Source organism: Halichoerus grypus, chromosome 4 (assembly GCF_964656455.1).
Source record: "Halichoerus grypus chromosome 4, mHalGry1.hap1.1, whole genome shotgun sequence".
Taxonomy (NCBI): Eukaryota; Metazoa; Chordata; class Mammalia; order Carnivora; family Phocidae; genus Halichoerus; species Halichoerus grypus.
The window spans coordinates 168,230,490-168,256,603 of NC_135715.1; the positions used below are offsets into that span (position 1 = coordinate 168,230,490).

General features: G+C 39.3%; 1 protein-coding gene across 4 annotated transcripts in view; it reads right to left on the minus strand.

The window, feature by feature from the left end:
• Positions 1 to 23,768, minus strand: part of LANCL1 (LanC like glutathione S-transferase 1) — a 41,029-nt gene extending 17,261 nt beyond the window's left edge. For 2 of the 4 annotated variants that reach the window (XR_013447356.1, XM_036098760.2), the window contains exons 1-4: positions 23,615 to 23,737; positions 23,265 to 23,361; positions 19,339 to 19,456; positions 2,219 to 2,426 (exon numbers count right to left, since the gene is read on the minus strand). Coding sequence is in view for 3 of the 4 variants with exons in the window: in XM_036098760.2 (XP_035954653.1) it covers positions 2,219 to 2,426; positions 19,339 to 19,456; positions 23,265 to 23,345 (407 nt within the window). In the remaining variant the exon portion in view is untranslated. Of the gene's footprint in view, positions 1 to 2,218; positions 2,427 to 19,338; positions 19,457 to 23,264; positions 23,362 to 23,583 lie in introns of all 4 variants that reach the window. The other 2 variants (XM_036098761.2, XM_036098757.2) reach the window with 2 other exon arrangements.
• Between the last annotated feature and the right edge of the window lie 2,346 nt (positions 23,769 to 26,114).

Sequence of the window (26,114 nt, forward strand, 5' to 3'; positions counted from 1 at the left end):
TGAGACTTCCTTCTGAGCCTCTAAAGCAAATGTGTGGCTAATGGCTTTAAACTGGCCACAAAGAAATAGAAAGGTAGTTTCTGCTTTGCAATGCATTTGTCAAAACTCAACAAATATACATAAAACTTGGGCAGCACATTGTGTATAAACTTTACGTCAAAAGAAGAAAACTAAACAGATATTGAACTCTAGTAAATGATATATATGCTTTAATATTTAGAAGGAAGGGTACTGATGTCTGCAATTCACTCTGAAATGGATAGATGGATTAGATATGTGATAAAGCAAGTATAGAAAAATGTTAATGGTAGAATCTATGTGGGTAGATATATAGGTATTCACTACTGTTTCAACATTTCTGTATGTTTGAAATTTTTCATAATAAAATTTTGAGGGGGAGAAAAAACTCTAGTTATTAGAATTTTAGGCCAAAAGCCTGTTAATGAAATACACACCACTGCACATGTAAAATTCACCAAAGATCCTCCACAAACAAAATCAGTGATGAAAATGGCATTCTAATAATAATTATAAGAAAAAGTAGTGGGAATCAAAAACCATGGTCAAACTGGAGATAATCACTGATTAAAATGTTGCTGGATCCAATTAAAAAATGGGTGAAAGACCTTAACAGACATTTCACCAAAGAAGCAATACTAATGGCAAGGAAGTATATAAAAAGATGCTCCACATCATACGTCATCAGGGAAATGCAAATTAAAACAACGAGATACCACTACACATCTACTAGAATGGCCAAAATCTGGAACCCTGGCAAGGATGTGGAGCATGAGGAACTTTCATTCATTGCTTGTGGGAATACAAAATGGTACAGCCACTCTGGAAGATAGTTTGGAAATTCTTACAAAACTAAACATACCCTTACAATATGATCCAGCAATTGTACTCCTTGATATTTACCCAAAGGAGCTGTAAACTTATGTCTGCACAAAACCCTGCAGAATTGGATGTTTACATTAGCTTTATTCATAACTGCCAAAACTTGAAAGCAATCAAGATGTCCTTCAGTAGGTGAATGGATAAACTACGGTACATCCAGACAGCAGAATTCTACTCAGTGCTAAGAAGAAATGAGCTAACATACCATGAAAAGACATGGAGGAGCCTTAAATACGTATTGCTCAGTAAAAGAAGCCAATCTGAAAAGACTACATATTGTAATATTTCCAATTATGACATTCTGGAGAAGGCAAAACTACGGAGACAGTAAAATGATCAACAGTAGCCAGGGGTCAGGGAGCAGGGAAGAGGGATTAACAGGCGGAGCACAGTGGATTTTTGGGGCAGGGCAACTACTCTGTATGACAATATAACGATGGATACATGTCATCATACATTTGTCCAAACCCACAGAATGCACAACACCAAGATGTGACTAATGTAACTAATACAAACTATGGCCTGTCCATTGTAACAAGTGTATCACCCCAGTGGGGAATGTTGATACTGGGGGAGGTTATGCATGTATATGAGAAATCTCTGTACCTTCCTCTCAATTTTCTGTGAACTGAAAATTGCTCTAAAAAGTAAAGGCTATTAAACAACGAAACACAACCAAAAGCCTTTGCTGGAATTGCAACCCTGCGTGTGGACACACTCAGTGGGAGCCTCACAGCACTGCATGTAGAGTTGCATGGCTGCCAGAATTCTGAACAGAATTCTTCGTGCTCAATAAACTCTAGTAAAACAATAATTGTAGTTTATTAGTACACAAGTTTAGTAATTCTTCATAATTCACAAGCTTCTAGTGGGCTTCCCCGATCTCTATTAAAAATAAAAATCTGGATTTGCATGTTATTTGCTCCTAAGACAAGCAATTTTGAGTCAGTCTGTAGTCCATGAGGAGGCCTTCCTTCCTCAGCCCATCACAGGAAATGAACCACATTTTTCAAATTATTGATCTTGGATAGCACCTTGGATTAGTAATCCCAGGATTAGGCTTCTGATCTCATTTTTGTTATTAAACTGATGTTTGATCTGGTGTGGGTCAGTGTCATGACATCTTACAATAAAATAGGGAATTTTACTGGTTGTTCCTTAACTACATCGGAATGATGTGCGATGTGATCAAATGACAGTAGTAAGATTTATTGCTGAGGGAAAAGTAACTTCACTAAAATGTTCTTTTGCTAACACACATACAGAATTAATATGTAATGACGTCTCGATAATAATCCTCGAAAAGAAACATGATTACCGGGTGATGCAGTCTTCTGCCTGCTTCTCATTGTTCATCTTGTGGTACACCACGGCGCCCACGGCCAGGGGGCCTGCGTCCCCGCACAGGAAGGTGATGGAGCGCTTGGTCAGACTGTTCAGACTTTGCTTTACGTAGCCGTGTGCCATCTGGAGGTAAGCGGGGTCCCCGAACACATCATAGAGATGTAAGTAAAGCAGAGCGATACCTGAGAAGCAAAAAGAAAATCACGTGAAGATGAGGAACGGGCTGCTGACTGCATTACTTTGGTTTGTTGCCAACTCAGCAGTGTTGATTGTTGATAAACCATAACACATATGTAAACTATGCGTAAGTTCAGATGACCTTAGTTCTAGACACAGCTTTACTACCAAGCAGCTCTAAGAACCAGACATAGGCACTCACTCTGTTTCTTCATCACTGCAACTGTAAAGAAGAGACACTCCGAGACCCTCGGAGAACTCTAACCTAAGTTTATTATTAATCCTTGTCCCACTCTGGCTCTTGTGTGTTCATGTACTATTCTTGATGGTTACATGACAGCTTATCAAAACCATGGTTCTAAACAGTCACCTGTTTATTTAACAAATAATCATTTACTTTAATCAATAAACAAGTAATATTTGTTCTTGTGAGTTAAAAAAAATTTAAAGACTAGGGAGTGAAAAACTCAATTTCTCCTCATAAAGAAGTTAAGTTTTTGAGTGAGAAGGAAGGTAGAGTAACCAAATTCCCTACTCCAGTATCTTTCCAGGCAGAGATTATAAGAAAACTACTGTGAGGTAGAGAGATCTGAGAAAATAAATTCAATCCCTCCTTATTTTTTTTTTTTCTCTACCAAGGACCCGGCCACGTTAGGAATTATGGTGTAAAAACTGCCAATAACTTTTGCTTTGGGCCGTACTCGATTTGCTTCTTAACCTGCTCTTGAAGCTGCTATATATATAATTGAGGCGTTGTCTGAATGTCCTTACTCCAAATGCCTGTCACAGTAGATAGAGCCTTCCTCTGAAGCCGACTGGTCTCAGGGCAGACTCAGAGATGTGGAGTAGAGAACCCGCCTGCCTGCAGCATTTCCAGAAACTCATTTCTCCCCTTAAAGTACATTTTCCATCTCATTTACCATTTTTAGAAGATACAGAGTCTCTGTTTAAATCTAAATTAATAGAGCCCATCTCTTCATGGATTTCAGTGCAGTAAAAACGCAGTCTGCAAAATTACTTTTCACTGTACTGAGGACAATTTTAAATTTAGATAGTTTTCTCATTTTGCATGGGTAATCTCCAAAGCTTTGTGCTACAGACAATTCAATTTCTCATGTATATTAAGGCCAAATTTTCATTTCCTGCCAAAGTTAATAACCTTGTTCTGCTCTTTCAAAGTGGCTTGGTGTTTGTAATTCCACAAGCTGATGATCAGACGTACCAGTGCTGAAAGTTTGTAGACATAAGTGTACAAAACCACGTATGTAAGAAAAAAAAAAATCTCCTTTTCACAAATGATCAATGTCAAGAGCTTCTTCTACAATTAGGTGCTTAAATGGCTTCATCTCCATCCACACCAGGCACCTGCTGGTGATCCGTTTAAATTGTTACCCTTTCATTTTGGCCTCCTATTCCCATTGCTGCCTCAACTCCCCTAATTAAGTTCTGTAAGCACCACAGCCAGATAATGACATGACTGAGGTCTGAGAAAATACGAAGTGATTAAATACAAGCCCAATGATTGTTTTCCTTTTCAGACCTTTGTCTCTCATTATCAATTCCTCTTGGCCTAAATCTTTAACAAGCAAAACCCATTACAGTTTGCAATTTTAAGGCTGGATGCATTTCTCACGACAAACAGGTAGTCATTTCTCCAGTCCACAATATTTCATTTAGATGAAAAACTTTTTTTCTTTTTGATCAGCAGAGAATTCTCTCTCCAGCTTCTGGGATTCTACAACCTCAGGTTCTGGTTCTCTCCTTTGTCTCATTCTGGACCTCAGTGTCCATATATTTTGATTAAGCAATCTGCTGCGCCTCGCAGTTTATGGTGTCTACTTCCTGTCACAAAACACCCATGATGAAAAGGGTTTCAAGTGAGGAGTGCTGCTGCCAATTTGAAAAAGTTTCCTGGACAAGCCTTCTAGAAATCAGTCTAGGTCCAGGGTCCAGGGTCCAAGACAAAATATGGAAGTCAAAGACATGTAATGCCTCCTCAATACTGTATATCCTACATGCCCTAATTTAATAGAAGAATGGGGAGCTGTGTGTAGCTAGAAGCCTTGAACCCAATCCTTATGGTCTTCCAACCTTTAGCAAATTTATGCACATAATATCACCTTTGCATAAATACCAAATGCTGAGAGGTAACGGGCAAGGTGGGAAATAAAGATACGACCTACAGCATCCTTTCCTGATTAAAATTCTTCAGAGTATAGGGATAGAGGGAACATTCCTCAAGTTCATAAAATCCATCAGTGAAAAACCCACAGCAATTATCATCCTCAATGGGGAAAAGCTGAGAGCCTTTCCCTTAAGATCAGGAACACGTCAAGGGTGCCCACTCTCGCCACTATTGTTCAACATAGTACTAGAAGTCCTAACAACAGCAATCAGACAACAAAAAGAAAAGGTAATCAAATTGGCAAAGAAGAAGTCAAACTCTCTTTTTGCAGACGACATGGTACTTTATGTGGAAAACCCAAAAGACTCCACCCCCAAATTACTAGAACTTGTACAGCAATTCAGTAATGTGGCAGGATACAAAATCAATGCACAGAAATCAGTTGCTTTCTTATACACTAACAATGCAACCTTAGAAAGAGAAATTAGAGAAACGATTCCATTTACAATAGCACCAAAAACCATAAGATACCTCGGAATAAACCTAACCAAAGAGGTAAAGGATCTATACTCTAGGAACTACAGAACACTCATGAAAGAAATTGAAGAAGACACAAAAAGATGGAAAAACATTGCATGCTCATGGATCGGAAGAATAAACATTGTTAAAATGTCTATGCTACCCAGAGCAATCTATACCTCCAATGCCATCCCGATCAAAATTCCAATGACATTTTTCAAAGTGCTGGAACAAACAATCCTAAAATTTGTATGGAATCAGAAAAGACCCCGAATCGCCAAGGAAATGCTGAAAAAGAAAAACAAAGCTGGGGGCATCACGTTGCCTCATTTCAAGCTATATTACAAAGCTGTGATCACCAAGACAGCATGGTACTGGCACAAAAACAGACATATAGACCAATGGAACAGAACAGAGAGCCCAGATACGGACCCTCAACTCTATGATCAAATAATCTTCGACAAAGCAGGAAAAATATGCAATGGAAAAAAGACAGTCTCTTCAATAAATGGTGCTGGGAAAATTGGACAGCCACATGCAGAAGAATGAAACGCGACCATTCTCTAACACCATACACAAAGATAAACTCAAAATGGATGAAAGACCTCAATGTGAGACAGGAATCCATCAAAATCCTAGAGAAGAACATAGGCAATAACCTCTTTGACATCGGCCACAACAATTTCTTTCAAGATACATCTCCAAAGGCTAGTGAAACAAAAGCAAAAATGAATTATTGGGACTTCATCAAGATAAAAAGCTTCTGCACAGCAAAGGAAACAGTCAACAAAACAAAGAGGCAACCCACAGAAAGGGAGAAGATATTTGCAAATGACACTACAGATAAAGGGCTGGTATCCAAGATCTATAAAGAACTTCTCAAACTCAACACCCAAATAATCAAGTCAAAAAATGGGCAGAGGACATGAACAGACACTTCTCCAAAGAAGAAATACAAATGGCTAACAGACACATGAAAAAATGTTCAGGGGCGCCTGGGTGGCTCAGTCGGTTAAGCGGCTGCCTTCGGCTCAGGTCATGATCCCAGGGTACTGGGATCGAGCCCCGCATCGGGCTCCCTGCTCGGCGGAGAGCCTGCTTCTCCCTCTCCCTCTGTCTGCCGCTCTGCCTACTTGTGCTCTCTCTCTCTGTTAAATAAATAAAAATCTTAAAAAGAAAAAAAAAAGAAAAAGAAAAAATGTTCATCATCATTAGCCGTCAGAGAAATTCAAATCAAAACCACATTGAGATACCACCTTACACCAGTTAGAATGGCAAAAATTGACAAGGCAAGAAACAGCAAATGTTGGAGAGGTTGTGGAGAAAGGGGAACCCTCTTACACTGTTGGTGGGAATGCAAGTTGGTACAGCCACTTTGAAAAAAAAGTGTGGTGGTGCCTCAAAAAATTAAAAATAGAGCTACCCTATGACCCAGCAATTGCACTACTGGGTATTTACCCCAAAGACACAGATGTAGTGAAAAGAAGGGCCAGATGCACCCCAATGTTCATAGCAGCAATGTCCGCAATAGCAAAACTGTGGAAAGAGCTGAGATGCCCTTCAACAGATGAATGATTAAAGAAGATATGGTCCATATATACAATGGAATATTAGTCAGCCATCAGAAAGGAGAATACCCAACTTTTACATCAACATGGATGGCACTGGAGGAGATTATGCTAAGTGAAATAAGTCAAGCAGAGAAAGTCAATTATCATATGGTTTCACTTATTTGTGGAACATAAGGAATAGCATGGAGGACATTAGAAGGAAGGGAAAAATGAAGGGGGGGGAATCAGAAGGAGAGATGAACTATGTGAGACTATGGACTCTGAGAAACAAAACTGAGGGTTTTAGAGGGGAGTGGGTGGGGGGATGGGTTAGCCTGGTGATGGGTATTAAGGAGGGCACGTACTGCATGGAGCACTGGGTGTTATATGAAAACAATGAATCGTGGATCACTGCATTGAAAACTGGTGATGTAATGTATGGTGACTAACATAACATAATAAAATAAAATAAAATAGAAAGAAAAAGATACAACCTCAAGGGCTCGGCAGGGAAAACTCACCCAGTCCCCTTACATATACTCGCAGCCCTGGCCTCTGTCTATGCTTTTAAAAATTCTTTTCAGAGGTGCCTGGGTGGCTCAGTCGGTTAAGCATCTGCCTTTGGCCCAGGTCATGATCCCAGGGTCCTGGCATCAACCTCCACATTGGGCTCCCTGCTCAGCGGGGAGCCTGCTCCTCCCTCTCCTGTTCCCCCTGCTTGTGCTCTCTCTCTCTCTCAAATAAATAAATAAAATCTTAAAAAAATGATTTAACAAACTCTTTTCAAATGTAATTTTTATCAAAATAAATTTGCTCTTCATGGAAAGAGTCAAATAGTACTGCAAGGCTTAATATACTTCTCATCCACCAAGATATTAATATGCCTCCAGGGAAGGGTCAAGTTTGGGAGGGAAGGGTTACAGTTCTGACTATTCATAAACTCATTAGCAAGTAGGATTCCAGTCTCTACAGGACATTTAACATAATGAGAGACAACACTGTACTAGCTTCTAGGATAACCATCAAAACTGGTCATGAGACTCAACACAGGATGATGTATGGAGTTTAATCTTTTTAATGTTTCCTTTTTTTATCACAGGATATGCTACTTAGAGTATTCTGGGCTTAAATTTGAGTAGTGGATAAAATTTCCTTCTATATTATTTTTCTAAGCAAAAGGTAGGATAAAGGAGATTTGCTTCCTTCTTCTACCCTTTCACCTTTTCTTCCAGAACAGAAAAGACTGAAGTGAGATTTAAGTTTTGATTGCATTTAATTGTAAAAATATGCTTCAACTCGTTTTAGGATTATTTTATTAAAAGAAAAAAAAAACCCACTCCCCACCCCCCTTTAAATCTGGAGGGATTTTGACATTTTCATTGACATAAAATTGATGTTAAATATTCTATTTCTTAGATGGTTCACTTTATGATAACTACTGTGATTAAGCTATGAAAACGAATGCTTTTTTGGTCTGAATTTTACTGTCTTGTTAGATTTGCTCATATATATGACTTAAACTTACTGGCATATTCTAAATGGGAAAATAATCCATATGAAGAGAAATACACTGAAAAATGAGTAAAGCAAAATCTAATCCATTATTTGCCCATTACTCCCAAACTCATTAAAGATGACCAATAAAGCATTTGGGATAACTAATTCTGTTAAGTAATGAGTACTCTCCTTTAGGAATAAGAGATTATTCCTATTCTGGTTGGTTGTACTTTATTTCCTAAAGGGTACAGGAAAGTTGTAATAGGGACACTACCTCTATTTTACATGCAAATCCAGATAAATTTCACATCAGTAAAAAAATCAATCAAGTGCCTCTTAGAATCAAGCATGTGAAGTCAGTAAATGTTTTAGAAATGCCATGTTCATTCTTTAGTTATTCATAACTTTGGAGACTGGCTTAATGGAGAAAGAATGAACAGAGGTGGAGAGAGTATCCCCTCCATTGCAGGGGGAAAAAATATACCATCAAGGAGGAGAAGGTATGGATGGGGTATGGACCAAAAGGGGAAGGCTGAAATAGAGCCTGTGCATAGTACTCCCAGCAAGTCGAATCACCTGAGCAAGTCCATGTGGATGTGAAGGCTAGGGGATGACATGGTTAATAAGGATAGACTCCTTAGGGGTTCAAATTATTAAAAACCAGACACAGAAATTTAGGTTTGATACTAATCTATGGTTGGTTTATGTAAAGGAGTAGTATTCCCCCCAAAAGCATTTTTTTTTTTTAAGTAGGCTCCACGCCCAGCATGGAGCCCAGTGTGGGACTTGAACTCACGACCCTGAGATCAAGACCTGAACTGAAATCAAAAGTTGGATGCTTAACCAATGGAGCCACCCAGGAACCCCAAAAAGCATTTTTCAAAGATAACCCTATGTGTTAGTCCAGGTCCTCCAAGAAGGAACTGAACATGCAGGACTTTATTAGGGAACTGGATCCTAGACAGGTACCACATGAAGAGTGCTGCAGAGCCTCACACCAGCAATTACAGGCTTTGGCTTAGAAGCGACACATGCTGCTTCCCCTTGCAGTCCCTGGACTAGAAGAGGTCGCCTTACCTAATGACATTGAAGTTGAGAGGTTTAACCCTGCTAGGAGTCCAGAAAGAGAGCGACACTAGATATGGGTGAGCACTAGACATGTCTAACACAGGGCCTGGAAGTGGGGAAGAGGCAGAGAGAAGGTTTGAGATGTTCATCAGACATCCAAGTGGAGAGCTTAAATGGGCAGCTGGATGCATCTGGAGTTTAGGGAAGAGAGGCTGGACAAATGTCCTCCAAAGGTGTGGGGAATGATGTGACTCCTGGAGTAGTCAGTGATTCTCTGATGCACTTTAAGAGCAAGTGGACTAGAAGACTCACCAATCCAATGTAGGTAGGGTTTCTTTTAATAAAAACAAAAACAAAAAACCCTCCTTTTTGGTCCGAGAGGCCAGAAGAAATCCAGACATATATTACTTTGATCTTACAACTCCCAGAGCTTGTTTGGTTGCTTCCAACTGTGGTGTCCAGCATGACAGCTTCTAACCATGAGTGTCTAGAAAACTTTGAGTTAATTAAAAGTAAACAAAATTTAAAATTCAGTTTCTCAGTCACACTAGCCACATTTCAAATGCTCGATAGCTACGTGTGGCTAGCGGCTGCTGTAACGGACAAGAAAATAACATATCTATCACCGCAGAACGTTCTAAGGACAGCACTGCTCTGAACACCAGAGATTGATGTCATTGTGTGCAAGAAGTTCGGGAAGTCTCGCACTGCCCCCACAGTTCATCCTAGAAATCTGTTTCTGAAATGCTGACAACTAATTTACTTCAAAGAAAAAAAAAAAACGATACCATAAGGACCAAAGGAAACTTTGCTGTAATAGGAATCTGTCCTGGTTTTTAGCACGGAAGCTCTGAACTAGATTTTTCTACTGTCTCCTTCTATAGCTATTACTCTGGGAAGGGAGGGTAAACTGCTTAGGGACACTTCTAAATCTGCAATTTCCTTACTCAGCTACTTATCCCCAGTAGTACTATAAATATAGCCAGCTGTTGAGAAGTAATTAATACTAAGCCTCTGAATTTCTGAGGGATCATTAGTCCTATTCATCTTGACCAATCAAGACCTTCGTGCGTCTCAAATGTATGTGGACATGATAAAAATCTCCACAGATGTATGAACTCTCAAAAACACTTGTCTGTAATTCTGCACTTTAGAGATTATTCCTTAACAGCGTTCATTTATTTTACAACCAGTCTGCACTGATGTAAGAACCTTTGCCGTGGTACCTCCTCTCTACAAGGTATTTCCTTGAAGGTCAGGGTCTTTTAAAGATTCTCTTCATGTACTCTGGTGGGAAAAGTCATGCTCTGATTGAAATACCGCTGGAGTCACTAGAGGTGCCAGCTAATACCCAGGAAAGGGTCTCAATAGTTTTGAGTGATATGGAAATAGGAACTCCCTAAAAGGGTGATGGGTAGTTTCAAATAAACTGTTCCCTAGTCAAAACTTTGCAAGTTTATCAATTACCATGTTTTTTTTCCCTTTCAGATTTATGAAAATATAAGTGACCATTTTCTCTAGTTAACCCCATACAGTACGATCACCTGTCTTTCTATATCACGTTGGTACTTTCTGATACACTGTTTTGTAATGGTTTCTCAATTTTGTGAGGATGTCTGACTAAGTGCATTTTTATTTTTTCAACAAAATTACATGTGTCTAGAGGTGCCTGGGTGGCTCAGTCGGCTAAGCATCCGACTCTTGATTTCGGCTCAAGTCATGATCTCAGGGTCATGAGATCAAGCCCCGCATCAGGCTCTGCGCTCAGCAGGGAGTCTGCTTGGGATTCTCTCTCTCCTTCTCCCTCTGCCCCGCCCCATCTCTCTCTCTCCCTCCCTCTCAAAAAAAAAAAAAAAAAAAAAAATCACAGTTTTCTTTAGGGCAGGATTCCCATTCCCAGTCACTTTCGTTACTGTGCACAGTGCTCCCCACAAAGCCTGTACATAAACCTGCCTGGACCAGCGTTATCTGCTCAGCTGTCAGCTTAAAGTCAAGCATCACAAGCATCAACAGCTGTTGTTCTCCAAATACTTGAGTACAGGTAACATGGGGAGAAAACCAGTTGTGACTCTGCACCATTAATTAAATAGTGTTATCTCAAACGAAGAAGTAGAAAAGAAATAGGGCAAACAAGCACTCAGAAGATGTGTCTTCTTTTTTATGTATTTCCAGAGCTGACCGTCCAATAGGAAAATAGACTTAAAAAAAAGGAGACCTCATACTTTCCTCCTCCTTCCTTTCCCCTGCCTCACAACTGCCAAATAGGAAGTGCTCCTAGTCTTTTATTTAGACGCCATTGATAGGTGATAAATCTTTCAACAGAGTAGTCATTAAGGGCGCAGGCTCAGGAATCAATGTCTGGGATTGAAGCCACCAGTAACTCACTGTGTGATTTTACCTCATTTACTAAACCTCTCTGTGCCTAAGCATGTTTATCTATAAAATGGAAATAACAGTAGCTACTCCATAGTTACTGTGAATCATGCTGATTATTGCAAGTTCCTAGCACATAGTAACTACTCAATAAATACCCAACCCCATTAGACTGTGAATTTCCAGTGCTGAATCAGTCACTTTGCCTCATCTCTGATGCCTGATTGAAAAGGACAGAAAGTACAGAGGGAAGCATAGTCTTCCCATGTTCCTGCCTCTCTCCACTCTTGCTGGCTCCTCTTACTAAAAAAATGTTCTCTATACATGTGCCATCTGGCCCTCCTCTTGAGCTTTCTGGGAGTCTTCTGTCTTTAGGTGTTCCCTCTTTTTTCTCCTTTTTCTCATGTAGTAATCCGTATTTGTACTATCCAGATGCTCTGTTTGAGTCTAAGGAGGTAAGTTCAAGTCAGGCAGCAAAAAAGAAGAAACCCATTTTACATCCAGGTCTAAACAATAGGCTCTCTATCCAGCTTTAACAAGTATAAAGCAGATATTATAAGCCCTCTCTAATTTTTTAGTTCATTTCTCAATTGGACCAGAAGTCAAGGGAAGGAGATGTGATTGACTCTTCTACATCCTAAGACATATGAAATGAGTCAAATTCCACTCTTCCCTCATCCCACCTGGTTTGCTTTATTGTTTTTAATTTGTATAGGTGGTATACTATAGAATAGTAATGGCAGAACACTCTCGGTTCGTTCGTTCGTTCATTCATTCATTCAATAAATAAGTATTTACTAAGCACCAACTATGGACCTGGCACTGTGTTAAATGCTCAAGTTACTGGAATAAAAATGACAAAACACAGCGCCAGCCTCCTTGGTGTTGTTTGTAAAAGGCAAATTGCTTAGATATGTCTTCTTTCTTTCCCTCCTGCCATTTCTTCTGATCTATCAACATTTTCTTCCTGCTCTCAGTGTTTCACCCCAGCACACTGGTAGCATTTAAACCCTACAGCTGTTTCAAGCCTATATCTAAGCCACGTAAGATAACCTACAGTACAATGACATCAACTTCAGAGAAAGTGCAGTCTGAAAGAAAGCACTCTGGCAGGTCTCTACCTAGTGGTCACTGTGAGGGGCTCTAATTAGCCCAGTGGAGATCCACGCCCTTTATTCCTTCCACTTGCCCTGACAGCTCTGGCTGGGAGCCATAGGTGCTTCTCAGGAAGGTGAAGGACACCTGGCTGGGGCTCAAATTAGACAATGAAATGCTGGCTCTGATTGAAGAGCTACGTAATAACAAGATCAAATTGCAAAGAAAAGATACCTGGCCAGAGTGATTCCTTTCAACTAAGTCTGGTATCAGCAGAAACTAAGCCCCACATGCTAAGGCTGTAGCTCAAAGGCTATACATTTGGCAGATCAGAGGAACAGCATCTTGAAACACTTTAATGACTTGCATTTAGAGCACAAGTTAATATTACTCCAGGGATTATGCTGCATATCCTCTTATTTAAAATGTTATCTAATACTTTTTTTTTTTTTAAAAAGTATTAGTATTTAAAAATACTAATATTTTTTCCTTGAGTGTGAGCTGATCATCACTTCCCTTAGGAATCATCATAGTTAAGAGGGGGAAAAAAATGAAATTAAATGAGGGCTGGAACTTTCCCTCATTCTCTCTTAAAGACACTAGTGAGATCAGCTATCGCTTGTGTTTACTTACCTTTTCTACTATGTTATCAGCAAGGGAAGCAATCTTTTCTCCTAAACGCTTATTTCTAACACGAGAATACTTCATTTGCTCATTTAATTCTTTTTTTTTTTTTTTTTTTTTTAAAGATTTTATTTATTTATTTGAGACAGAGAGAATGAGAGAGAGAGAGCACATGAGAGGGGGGAGGGTCAGAGGGTGAAGCAGGCTCCCTGCCGAGCAGGGAGCCCGATGCGGGACTCGATCCAGGGACTCCAGGATCATGACCTGAGCCGAAGGCAGTCGCTTAACCAACTGAGCCACCCAGGCGCCCGCTCATTTAATTCTTTATAATAACAATTCCTCACCAGTGTTTTGTAATTTCTATTTTATAAGGCACTTTAAAATCTCCTCCTTCCTGGAACTTACAGCACCTGGAACAAAACTCAGGGCAGCCGAAAGGCAGGGGCTGTGAGGCTCTCTGGTGAGTCCCAACAGATTCCCGAATACCACTGAGGACCACTCCGTAGCTGGCCATCGTGTTTGATCTTAAGGGGCTTCCATGCCTGTTCTTTTTCTGCACTGTCTGCTGCTATGTGCACAGGTATAAAGACCAGTTCTTGATGGAACATCTAAAGAACCAAAATGTTTGCCTTGCTTCCCAAGCTGGGAGTGCATTCTATAAAGAACTCTTGGTAGATCTACCAGGAAAGGATTATGGCTGAGAAGGAACAATTCAGTGCTTATTGCTGGCATATGTGATACATCAATATCATGATGCATTACACTTCAATGTACTAAATTTTATAAAAGAGGATGTCAGTGAAAACAACTGGGCCTGTTCATTTCAAATATCGCTTATTAACAGCTGTAAGAGCTACTGATTGTTTTCAGACTATGGGTGATACTTCGTACACGAAGTTCCTCAACAAGCCTTTTCAAATACAAGCTATTATGAGAAAAAGCTTCTGTTTTGGCCCAGTTAATTTTCTATCCTGAAACCATGCTGAATATATTAATTCAGGATTAGGAAGCATGGAAGCAAATTCTGTAGCAAAATGCTGGAGATTTCATTTTTCCGGCTGCAAATGCCCATAAATCTTTCCAGGGTTTACTTTACGTCCAATCCCAAATAACTTCTTCCTGTAGACTTTTAAACAGTAATTACTCTTGCCTGTCTAACTCGTGTTTCCCTCTTTCTTTCCAAATTCCTTTCATGTTTCATCTATTCTAATTTTTTTCTCAAACACTTAAAACTGACTAGTCATTAGCCACTTCTAAAATGTACAGCATGAGTATCATCACATTATCACTGCTCAAATCACTCCATCTTACAGTTATGCGCAGACCTTCAGTTACCAAATGTATGGAGCAAACCCAGATGTAGAAGTGGAGAGTAAATACACACACACGAGGACAAACACTCTCACAGGGGAAAGACCAGGCTTCTAACGCTAGACTTGCAGTGTTGAAGTGCTAACTTCAGTGCAGTGCTGAATCCTAACTTTCTCACTACTGGCTCTGTAACCTTCAATAGGTACTCAGCCTTGTTTTGCCTCAGTTTTCTCATCTGTGAAACGGGGATGCAAATAGTATCCATGCCATAGGGTGGTTCTGAGATTTAGGTTAGTTAATTAATGCAAAGCACTTAGAATGATGTCTGGCATACAACATTAGTCACCGAGATAACGTGCGCACACACTCTGGCTCCTGTCATTCAAATGTCGATACTAGCAACATTTTATTAATAGCAATCACTTTTAATCTTTACGCCTGTCCTTTAACAGTAAAATGATCATGAAACTGCATATTGATGATCCTCATTCCCTTGGGAACCAAAATGGACTCAATATATTTTACTATTAAGTTACTGAATTCTTGTTTCTGAATATCAGTAATAATTTGTTAATTCTCAATTACTGTCTGCAAAATTGATTATTCACAATACTTCATCCCTGGATAAGCATGAGACCCCAGAGCGATTTATTACCATAACTGCCTCATTGCCCAATATGAGACAGCTGTGAGGTTTGAAAAATTCTCCCCTCCTTTCTTTCCTAGGGTCAAGGCATTTTACCTCTCTGTTGTGAATAAAAAAAGCTAAAAGTCAGGAATATTGATTGTAAAACTGCACTGACAACCCACAGGAGTGACTATGTAGGCTTTAGTGAAAATGATGTCTGAATCCGATTAAAAGCCTATGTTAACTGTTCTTATCACTGTGTTATATCCTCTGCTTCCATTTTACAATAAAAACCAAGATGATTTCAGTTGTAAAACAGTTTGTAAAGTGACTGTATTTTCTAAAGCAGTGATTTGCTTCTTCTAAATTTTTATTTAAACCTGTACACATCCCCTTACCAATAAAGCATTACGCACACAGTGCCTTCTAAGGTATATATAACAGGTACAGAAATTCTAGTACATTTCTTGTCACTATTAGTTTCAATTTTTCCTAAAAAGACCAGAAAATGGGAAAAATGATGGGAGTCCAATTTTTCAGTTTTAAGTACATATGTAATATTAAAAACACATGGGTACTTCATCTCTTCACTAAAACTCCTTTCATTTCCAAGATCAAGTGAGCAACTGAGGCTAATCCAGTCATAACATGAATGAGGTATTATGAAACTGGGCAGCCTACCTCTATAGCTTTTTTTTATAGTCATGAAGCAGAAACACAATCATATGACTATGGGGTTTACTATGGATTAATGCATGGTACGAACAAATTAAGAACTTCATAATCCTGTGACAAGCAAAGAAGAGTCTGAGGGGAAGTGGAAAGGAGGCAGAGAAGTGTTCAGTCAAGCTGAGAAAATGCTAACATTTCACAGTATTAAGTTTAGAACCAGTTGCACTCCCTTTCTTGAAGTAAGTTACCCTTAGCTCTAGAAAAATTATTTATGATTTGGCATTCCTACAATACTTTCTATGGCAGGCTTTATGAAAAGACTATTACTTATTAAAATGAAAACAAAATTAAAATGAATAAATTTTGCTTTATTCTCTGCTATATACGACTTACAGCAGACATTTCTAGGTCTTATCCCCAAGTTCACATAACCAGCTAACAGACTACATTTACTATCCTTCCTTGCTGACAGGTGTGACCATGTAACTGTGTTCCAGCCAATGAGACGTAAGTAGAATTGAAATGTTGAGTGGGGCTTTCAGGAAGTCTTTTAAAAGGGGAGGAATGCATTCTTTTTTGCCTCTTTTTCCTTTCTGCAGCCTGAAAAGCTGATGAAATGCATGAATCTTCAGCAGCTATCTGGCCAAGAGGTAGAAGCCAGTGGCTGAGGGATGATGGAACAGAAAGAAAGGAACTGGGCTCCTATTGACATCCTGAGGTCACTGTATCAACCCTGGACTACAGTGGCCTTCTTTTACATAAGAGAAAAATAATCTTATTTAAGTCACTGCAATTTTGATTCTTTTGGGTACATGCAGCAGAACCTAACCCTACTCTAAATCCTAATTCTATCTGACAATTAACTATCAGATCATACTTCTATTGGGGAATGAAACTTAACAAAATAGGATGGTAATTTAAAGTTCTAATTAGTAATAATCATGAAGGTTTCTTATACAAAGTACGTAATGATAACTTGCAAAAGCTTTCATTGTAGACTGACAACAAATGCTCAATAAATACCAATGTTGAAGAAAGTGATCAAGTTTTAAAGGTTTTCTACAATAAATTAGTTTTCCCAAAATAATATAATTTTGGACAAGTTAGCAACAAGATATTTATAAAAATATGACACTAAATTTGGTGAACAAAGTTAAAGAAATGGAATCCTTATTTTCTAAAAGGTATCACTCTTTGGAAGATAATATGGGGAACACACACAGTAACATACAAATCTACACATAATTATGTAAACACTGCTTTGACACACAACAGCAAGTATTTTTATTGTGTTAAAATGTTTATGAATGCATTTTCTGGCAATAAAATTGCAATAATAAAGACACCATACTTGGTAAGATACAATAATGGGAAGAAAAGATATTGACATGATTTTATGTGTCAAATTAGCTTTAGTTTCTTATGAAACTTTAGTTTCATGCTATTTAGACTGTCTAAACACTGGCAGGGGAAGAAAAGCATTTTACTTATGAAAACATTGGAGGAGACAGTCCATTTTATGTGGGAATAATGGCTTTTTAACAGAGACATCAGGACTCCTGCCTCAAAAGCCATTAGCAAATTTATCTGGCAGATGTTATGCTACATCATGAAACAATCTAAACTGCTTAGTATGCCAATTTGGCTAAGACACTTGCCATATAAGCTGCTTTCAGGAGCCAGCAATAAGTATCATAAATACTTAAAGATAAAAAATTGAAGGATACTGGCATTCAGAGGAGAGGACACTGTTAACTCATATTGCCAAAAAATTTAAACACACTTGCATTTTGCTTTGGAGTCAAATTTCTTTTCCATTTCCATTTCTATTTAACCTTCAGTTTCTCAAATAGTCCTGGCAGTAGAGGGCCTGACTGATGGTTTTCCCTAACATTGTCAAACTATTAATTCAAAACTGAAGTCAATCTCCACTTCTTCTCCCCCTAAAGTAAGGTACCTTATAATATGTAATAATATTAAGCTCACCTGAATGAGTGAATAGGATAGAGGTTTAATTCATTCTTTTTATAGACAGGGAATTAAATCTAGCCATCTGTCTCAGTATCTTTTTTTTTTGCCAGGAATAACAAAATAATAAAAACTCCTATTAGGAAAAGATCTACAAGTCTGGGCTTTAAACAATGTGGAAATCAAGAGGAAAGCTAAAAATAACCATGCATTGTACCTGTCCTATTTTGTTCAAATTCTCACAATTTTAAATAGAGAACAGTAATGTTTACTTAAATGTTAACTGTTGTTGTAACTTCCTTCTTGAAGCAAAATACTTTCACATTTATTCTCATCTTTAACACATCTTGTGTTAAGTTTCTAAAATCACCCCAAATCATAAAACTAAGCTAAGAGGGAGGGCCCAACATTAACTACTCCATTCCTCTTATTTTATAAAATACTGACTTTAAACATCCCTGAGACTATAATTTTATTCTGATTTTTATCTGCCTTCCTGTCTTCATAAGGACAGAGAGAATCACTTGCCATTACCACAAGGTTTGCTTTTAGTAAATTCCTGCCAGAGAAAAGCTCTCAAAGTGCAGTCCATAGAAGACTATCTACATCAGGACCACTGAGGCTTGCAAAATGCATATTCCTGGGCCCTGCTCAAGACCTATGACACTGATTATCTCCACTGTGAGGCTCAGGAACCTGCATGCTCATGACAAGCACACTGCCTTAAAACGAAATTTAAATTCCTCGAGCTGAAAAGTTGTTCCACTTTGTCTCCTTTTCAGAGTAACTGGAAAACACTGAGTCTCTAAACTGTGCGTCTTTGAGATTATAAAGCTATCTTTCTGTCTCTCTTCATTAGTAATCTAACTGAAGTTCTTCAACGTTCCTTCTTTCCTCTGTCTCTCTCTCACTTCTTTGACATCTAGGTACTATTTCTTCCCAAACTTCTCCAACCTCTCAATGACTAGCAAAACAGTGAATGCAAACCAACCAGCAGTGACTATTTAAGATGATTAGTTCATGGAATCTCTGGTTTACTCTGTGTTCACGTATGGATCCCTGTTATGTGGTAACTTTTTAAAAAAAAATGACACATCTGGGCATGTTTTATTTTCTGTGGATTAATTCTCCGTACTTCTGTTTCACACACTGTATTCTGGGACTCCTCCCAACTCTTCCCACTGACGTTCCATCTTCAAATTAACTAGGTAATGCTAAACATCAATTTTTCTTTCCACAAGCAGCCATCCAAATTTGTGGCAGGTATGAATTCCATGAATATGCTTCCCTTGCCCTACATTTAGAGCACTGTTAGAGACCCAAATCCCAAGGCGAGGCTGAGAGCACCACATTCTCCCGGAAACAATTACTCATTCACAGACACAGGAAGCATGTGAGGGTGTCCCAGTCAGTCACACATTCTCACAAGGTGATGCTCTGGCCCTCCTCTACATTGCTTATGCCAGCTCACAGTCAGCACTTCCTACCTGCCCAGCCAGTGTAAACAGTGCTATCCCGGGGGTCTGCCGACTTTAGGCCCCTCTCCATTTGCTGAAGCAGCTCTCGAATCTTATTGTTCAAGCGTTGTGAGAACTCAGGAGTCAGCTGTAGATATTAAAGGGAAAACAAGTATCAAAAATTATGAACCACTCAACTTCCTGGACTACAGGCTATCAACATAGGAGGGTACTTCATTTCCACTTAGGCCACTTCTACTGCCTGGGAGAACTGGAAAATTATTTTATTCTTAATAACCACAAATTAATAAAACTTAAAAAGTGCTATGACATTTTCCTACTCAAGGCAGGAAATATTTTGTAACTAAATGTCTTACATCAAATTTATAATTAAATACTAAAGTAGACTGCTGATGAAAAACTGGCATGCAGTAATTTCCAATTAATAGGGAGCATCTGTTATTTAAGCCAATATTTCTTATTATAATAAAAGTCATCTTAATAAATTAAGCACAAGTCAGAAGATGTTTGCTGTTTTCCAGCTATTCAAGCAGCAGCAATGTTAATTCCCTAAGGAAACACTCTCATTGCTTTTGTTATTTAAAAAATGAAGATAAACATTTATAAAAATCCATTTGTAAAAAATGGATAGACAATTTTTAAAAACTGTAAAAGTAGCATAAGAAAGTCAAAATAAATTCATGGACATCAGGAGGCTCAGGCAGAGTGGCGAGAACATCAGACCTAGCATCACAAAACCCATGCCCAGCACAGTGCCTAGCAGAGGAGGGGCTTCATAAATACTGCCCAATGAATGAGGCTGGCTACATCTTTATCCACCATTAGCTGAGTGATCGCGCTCTACTCATAACTTCTTTATGCTTCAATTACCTTTATAAAGTCAGGATAGTAATACCTGCCCCACCAATTTCAAAAGATACTTTGAGGATCAAATGAGATTGTGTGCCTAAGGTCTCTCACATTCAGGGATGTAACTGTTGGTATTTTTATAATTTTTAGCGGTCCAAGGGTCTATAACAAGTAATAATTTGGGTATGGATTAAAAAGCACACGAAAGCTGGGGCTGTGGGGTAGTGATATCCATACGAAGGCCCACAGATGCTGGGCAAACTGTGAGGTCCACAAAAGCACTGTTATTCATCCTAAAGGCAACTGAAAAATATTTTGCAAGTTCTGTATACACTGAATCATCAAGTGTCTTAAAAGGTCACTTTACTGTATCCCTCCACAATTTTAGAAACCTGCTGTGATTCCCAGACTTGGATTTTACAGAGCAGTAAAATTTCAAAACAATGTTGGGGAATACTACATGGACACAAACATTTCACTTCACCATGTAAGGATTATAAAAACAAACCTAACTACTACCTGTTAACATCATAATCTCATTTTTTAAAAAGGGCATATTAACACTGGAACAAGAAAGAAGGCAGTATCAGAATTATTATAAAATATATTAAATTTTACTTCTGAAGAGCATCCCTGAGAAGGCAAATCAGACTATCAACCATATCTGGATAATTTTTCTGAAGTACCATGATCCCTTATTTCACACTCTGAAGAAGAAACCACATTGTTTGACGGACATGCTCCCATTACTTAACGATTTCTGCCAAGAGGTTAAGATTTCAACAAGTCTTGAAAATACATTTAATAAGGTAAAATATACTTCAATATTAATATAAAAGGTCTATAAATCTCAACTAGACAGAGGAATACATCTATATGAGAACATGTCATTTTCTGTTCATAGATCATGGATAATTTATCATCTTGCCTGGCCTTACTTTGAGACCAAGAATGAGAACACCTCAGTCTCAGGAAGGGAAGTTACTTTCTATTTGTCACATAACTACATTTAATAAAGGTGACCTGCCAGAGAATATTGACTGCTTGTGGCAGACCACAAAATTATTCAAACTCTAGCAATAATTTGCAGTCTCCAAAAGCCCTTTTTTTCTGATAGATGCCAGAAAACAGACCAATTCCTTGTTGAAATGTCTGTGTTAACAAATTAAGGAGGACAGATCTCCAGAGTCTGAATCTTGATGTTCAACATTAAACAATTTTAGAACTGGTATGCTAGTTTCTTTCTGGAATCTGTCCAAAATCATGTGTTAGGTGATAAATTATTTTTTGGGGGTCAGAGTTTAAATGTGTGAATATATTTTTTTCTCTCATAAAATGGTTAAATTTATAAAAGCATTTAATTTATAAACAGCCTGAATAGTGAGATATATTTTATTGAAGGCTTCTGTCATTAGGATAAATCCTCAAGCGTTCTCTCTGCCAAGTCTGCATGAAACAGCAGGTCTTCCTCCAACAAGACAGGACAAAAAAATCAGGATCTGCAGAGGTAGACAGAACACAGGTCCAAATGGCCAAAAGGAAGCCATTTGACGTCAAGATCATTAAAAGAAGCTTTGCTTGTGTAGTTCAATTTTGGTCTTAAAAAAAAAAATCAGGGGTGCCTGGGTGGCTCGGTCGGTTGCATCTGACTCTTGGTTTCAGCTCCGGTCATGATCTCTTGGTTGTGGATTGAGCCCCGAGTCGGGCTCTGCGCTCAGTGTGGAGTCTGCTTCAGATTCTCTCTCCCTCCCTCTCTCTCTCTCTCTCTCAAATAAATAAATAAATAAATAAAATCTTAAAAAAAAAATCAGATTGACTCTAGATTCCTGTATATTTTGGTACCCTTCTATTCTACAACTCTTCTCCAGCTCTTTCATTCCTCCTACTTATATTACTGATGTTAAATTAATCCATCGTGACAAATGTTTCCAGGGAAGAACCGAAAGAGCCACATAAACTTGGCAGATACGAAATCTCTAAGGCCATTATATCTCATGTGAAGCGCTTTTCGTATGGTGAGCTTAGAAGAAATAAACTTGGCAGATACGAAATCTCTAAGGCCATTATATCTCATGTGAAGCACTTTTCGTATGGTGAGCTTAGAAGAAATAAACTGGTAGAATTAAAAAAAAAATACGTGCGCACTTTAAAGAGATCACTCTACCAACCTAACACACTCATAATTTCTCAGCTAGGCATTCTTAAAAAGAATTGTATTTCCTCTTAATTACGTTCAAAGAGGCATGAGAAAATTATGTTCACTCAAACAGGCCTGTGGGGTACCTTAAATCCAGCTTCTCTTTTGCTCTGTGGCTTATAAGTAACATTAAGTTACTATCACCCCGCCGCCCACCCCCCCCCCCCAGCTGTGGGGATGTCCTGCAAAGAGTGGCAAAAGTAGGAAGAATTTCAGGCCTATGTCCCTAATTTTTCTCAGCACTTTGTTTAAAGATGTCTTTACCACACATCCCCGTTTACTCTCATCGTTGACCCTGCCCCTGTTTGCATGCAAATATAAAGCAATAACACGGCACATGTGACATACCACCAGGACTCCTCCCCTCCCTTTAATTTTTTTTTTTTAAGATTTTATTTTATTTATTTGACAGAGAGACAGCCAGAGAGGGAACACAAGCAGGGGGAGTGGGAGAGGGAGAAGCAGGCTTCCCGCGGAGCAGGGAGCCCGATGCGGGGCTCGATCCCAGGACCCTGGGATCCTGACCTGAGCCTAAGGCAGATGCTCAACAACCGAGCCACCCAGGCGCCCCTCCTCCCCTCTTTAAAAAGCAAAGCAAAATTGATAAAAAAAAATGCCAAATCACATATAAAAACGACATATTCGCCAATTTTTATAATTTAAATTATTAATGACTGAGGCTATTTCAATTATGAATATTAATAACAATGACTTCTTACAGAAGTAGAACTCAAATTGTTTATTTTGACACGTATTTTATATATTTATCTTGAAATCACGTATATTTTTAAAGGGAGATGCTCATCCCTTTCCTTCAGGCGAAAACTGAGCTCCTTTCTCAACACTAGGGCTGGAGGTAGGGATGCAGGCAGAGGTATCCCAAACTCACCCTCCCGGCAGAATCAAAGTAGCCTTCGGCCAGGGATTTGTTAAAATCGGCATAAGGATTCGGGAAGGCCCTTTGAGCCATGACGCCGGAAGCGAGCCTGCAGAAGAGGGGAAAAAAAGAAACTAGGTTGAGACAGGGGCCTCGGCCCTGTTGCGAGGGCAGCGGCCAGAGCCCGCGCAACACCCTCCTTCCAGCTCCTGGGCCACTGCGCAGTCTCGGTGGTCTGAGCGGACCCAGGGCCCACGGCCGCACGGCTGCGAGGCCGCTGCACCTCCGCGAAAAGGCCGCCAGGGCCCAGCGCCCACCGCGATGAAGGGACCCCGTTTTGCACCCTTCGTCCCCACTCCTACGATTTGAAGCTGCGGCGGGTTCAGTGTCCTGAAGCCCGGCCAGGCCTCGGCCTCTCACCCTGCAGCCTCGGACACCAACAGCTGCGATGCTTTCACTGCCCACTTCCTGCCAGCCGGAAGGACCAATCAGAACCTTCGACACTCTGGAGACCCGCCCTCTTCTCATTTACAGTTTGTTAAAGAGACAGGAGGGTTATTTCTAAAGCATCACGCCTGGTGGTTTCATTCCTGGGTAGCTGGAGTGGGGACGGAGCTTAGAGTAACGTGCAAATGTGCCAGATATTTCCTGCCTTTCTTCTCTTTTAACTTTTTTATTTAAAAAAAAAATAATTCAAGTCCAGATGAGTCATAAGAATTAGGAATTTATCTGGAGAAGAAAAAAGACTGCTTTGAGGCCTGAACATATTCATATTTCTACTGCTCAGACTGAATAAAATGGGGAGGATAATGTCTCTACAGAGACCTTCCAGACTTTTTCTTTTGTTTCTTAAAAAAACAAAAAGAAAGAAAATAAACAAAACACCACTGCCATCATTAGCAGCATCAAGAACAAAAAACAGGGTATATCGAAGAAATGGATAATGGGTCCTTTGGAGATAACTTATGATAATTTAACCTCCAAGGCACTAAAGAAGAGATGTGAATGCCCAAGGGACAAACTATCAAATGGCAATTGAAACTTCAAGGAAAATGCACAAAATCACAAATCATAGCTCTTAAGAATTTTGATCTGCTCATTAGTCTAAATGGGACTGTAATACAGTATACTTAAGTCCTTTAAAAAAAATAAGACCAACAGAGCAGGATATCCACAACATTGAAATTCAATGTTTAACAGTCTCCATTATCTGAAAATCAATCCTTTCATTTACACTTAAATCCCACCTGGGACACATTAGTCCCATTCTGTTGCTCAGAGGATTCCGGAATTCAGTTAAAAAGTCATAGTCACTCTCTCTGCTCTTTCCCTTCCTCTTGTTTCAGTGAAGGAGTTGAGCATCAAACATCCAGTTGGTGAAGCTCAATCCCTACTTCACCCCCACCTTGGCCCAAAATTGTCCCCTTGTGGCTGCCATCTCAAAGCCTACTTCTGATCCCCTCCTGCCCAGTTTGTTGTTTTAACTGTTGTCTTCTAAGATATTAGTTAGCTCCTTCACCCAATTCATGAAGATTTAGTAGAGGCCCTCAGTGACTCTCAGATTGGTACCTTTCTTATTTTAATAGATGGGTGTGTGGTAGAGCAACTCATAAGAAAGAAGAGGAAAAGGGGCGAGAGGCATTTTATCAATTAATTGTCTTTAATTATTAATGGCTTACTATCAGTTTATCTCGTTCACAGTCTTTATGAGCAATTAAAATCAGTGTGGTATTTAAGTAGATTAATGATTACTAGAGGGAGAGTGGCAGCCTAAGACAGTAGACTGTGCTTGAGCAGAAATAAAAGAAGAGTGGGAAGGGGAAGATGGAAGGAGAGTACTGGACGAGTAAGATGGGAAGGAGGAAAGGAGCATCTTGGTCAGCTTGAAGGGCAGCTCCCAAAAACCAAAGAAGTAAATAGAAAATGTAGTGAGATAGTGTAGGGGTTCTCAATCTCAGCCCTGTTGATATTTGGAAAGGGATGCTTCTTTGTTGTGGGACCCTGTCCCCTTCATTGCAGTATGTTTAGCAGCATCCCTGGCCCCTGCCCACCCAGGAGCAAGTAGCACCCACTCCCCAAGTGGTGACAACCAAAAATGTTTGCAGACATTGCCAAATACCCGATATCCCTGTGAGGGGTGGGACAACAAATTGCCCATGGCTTGTGAACACTGAGATAGTGTAGCCAAAAATGTTTAATAAGATTCAGCAACTGTCTAATTAATTCCAGTGTCCTCATTGAAGATTTGCCTTGCTAGAATAATGCACTGAAAGAAATTCAGGAGGAACTTGGGGAGGGAAGTTTTGTTGTATGTGTGTCTGTGTTTAAATTGCAGGTGCAGAAATGAGCTAATTATACTCCTTGGTTTTTAGTATAACATTATCAGTGCATGCAAGACCCTATTCTATTTTAATTTTTCTCTTAATTCCCAGTTCCCACCCATTCTTCTCCTCCAGAAGACAATCACCACAATATGTTTAGTTTGTATATCTTTTGGAAAATATATCATGGGTTTTGTAGGTATGTACTTTTAATAAGTGGGATAGTGCTACAAATACCCCACCACTTGTGATTTATATCTCTCTGTGTCACTCCGCGTACCATTGGTTGTTTTAGATAATGTATTATATTTTCATAGTATGTCTCCACCGCATTTTACTTATCCTTTCCCCTAGGGAAGGGCATTGTTTCTAACTTCCACATCGCAAATAATACAGTCAGGTATATCCAGGCACGTGTTCTCAGAAGGATCTGGATGTGAGTATTCCTGAGATAAATACCGCAGTCCGCCCTCACCCACGGTTTTGCTTTCTGCACTTTCAGTTCCCCGTGGTCAGCCTTGCTCTGGAAGCAGATGATCTT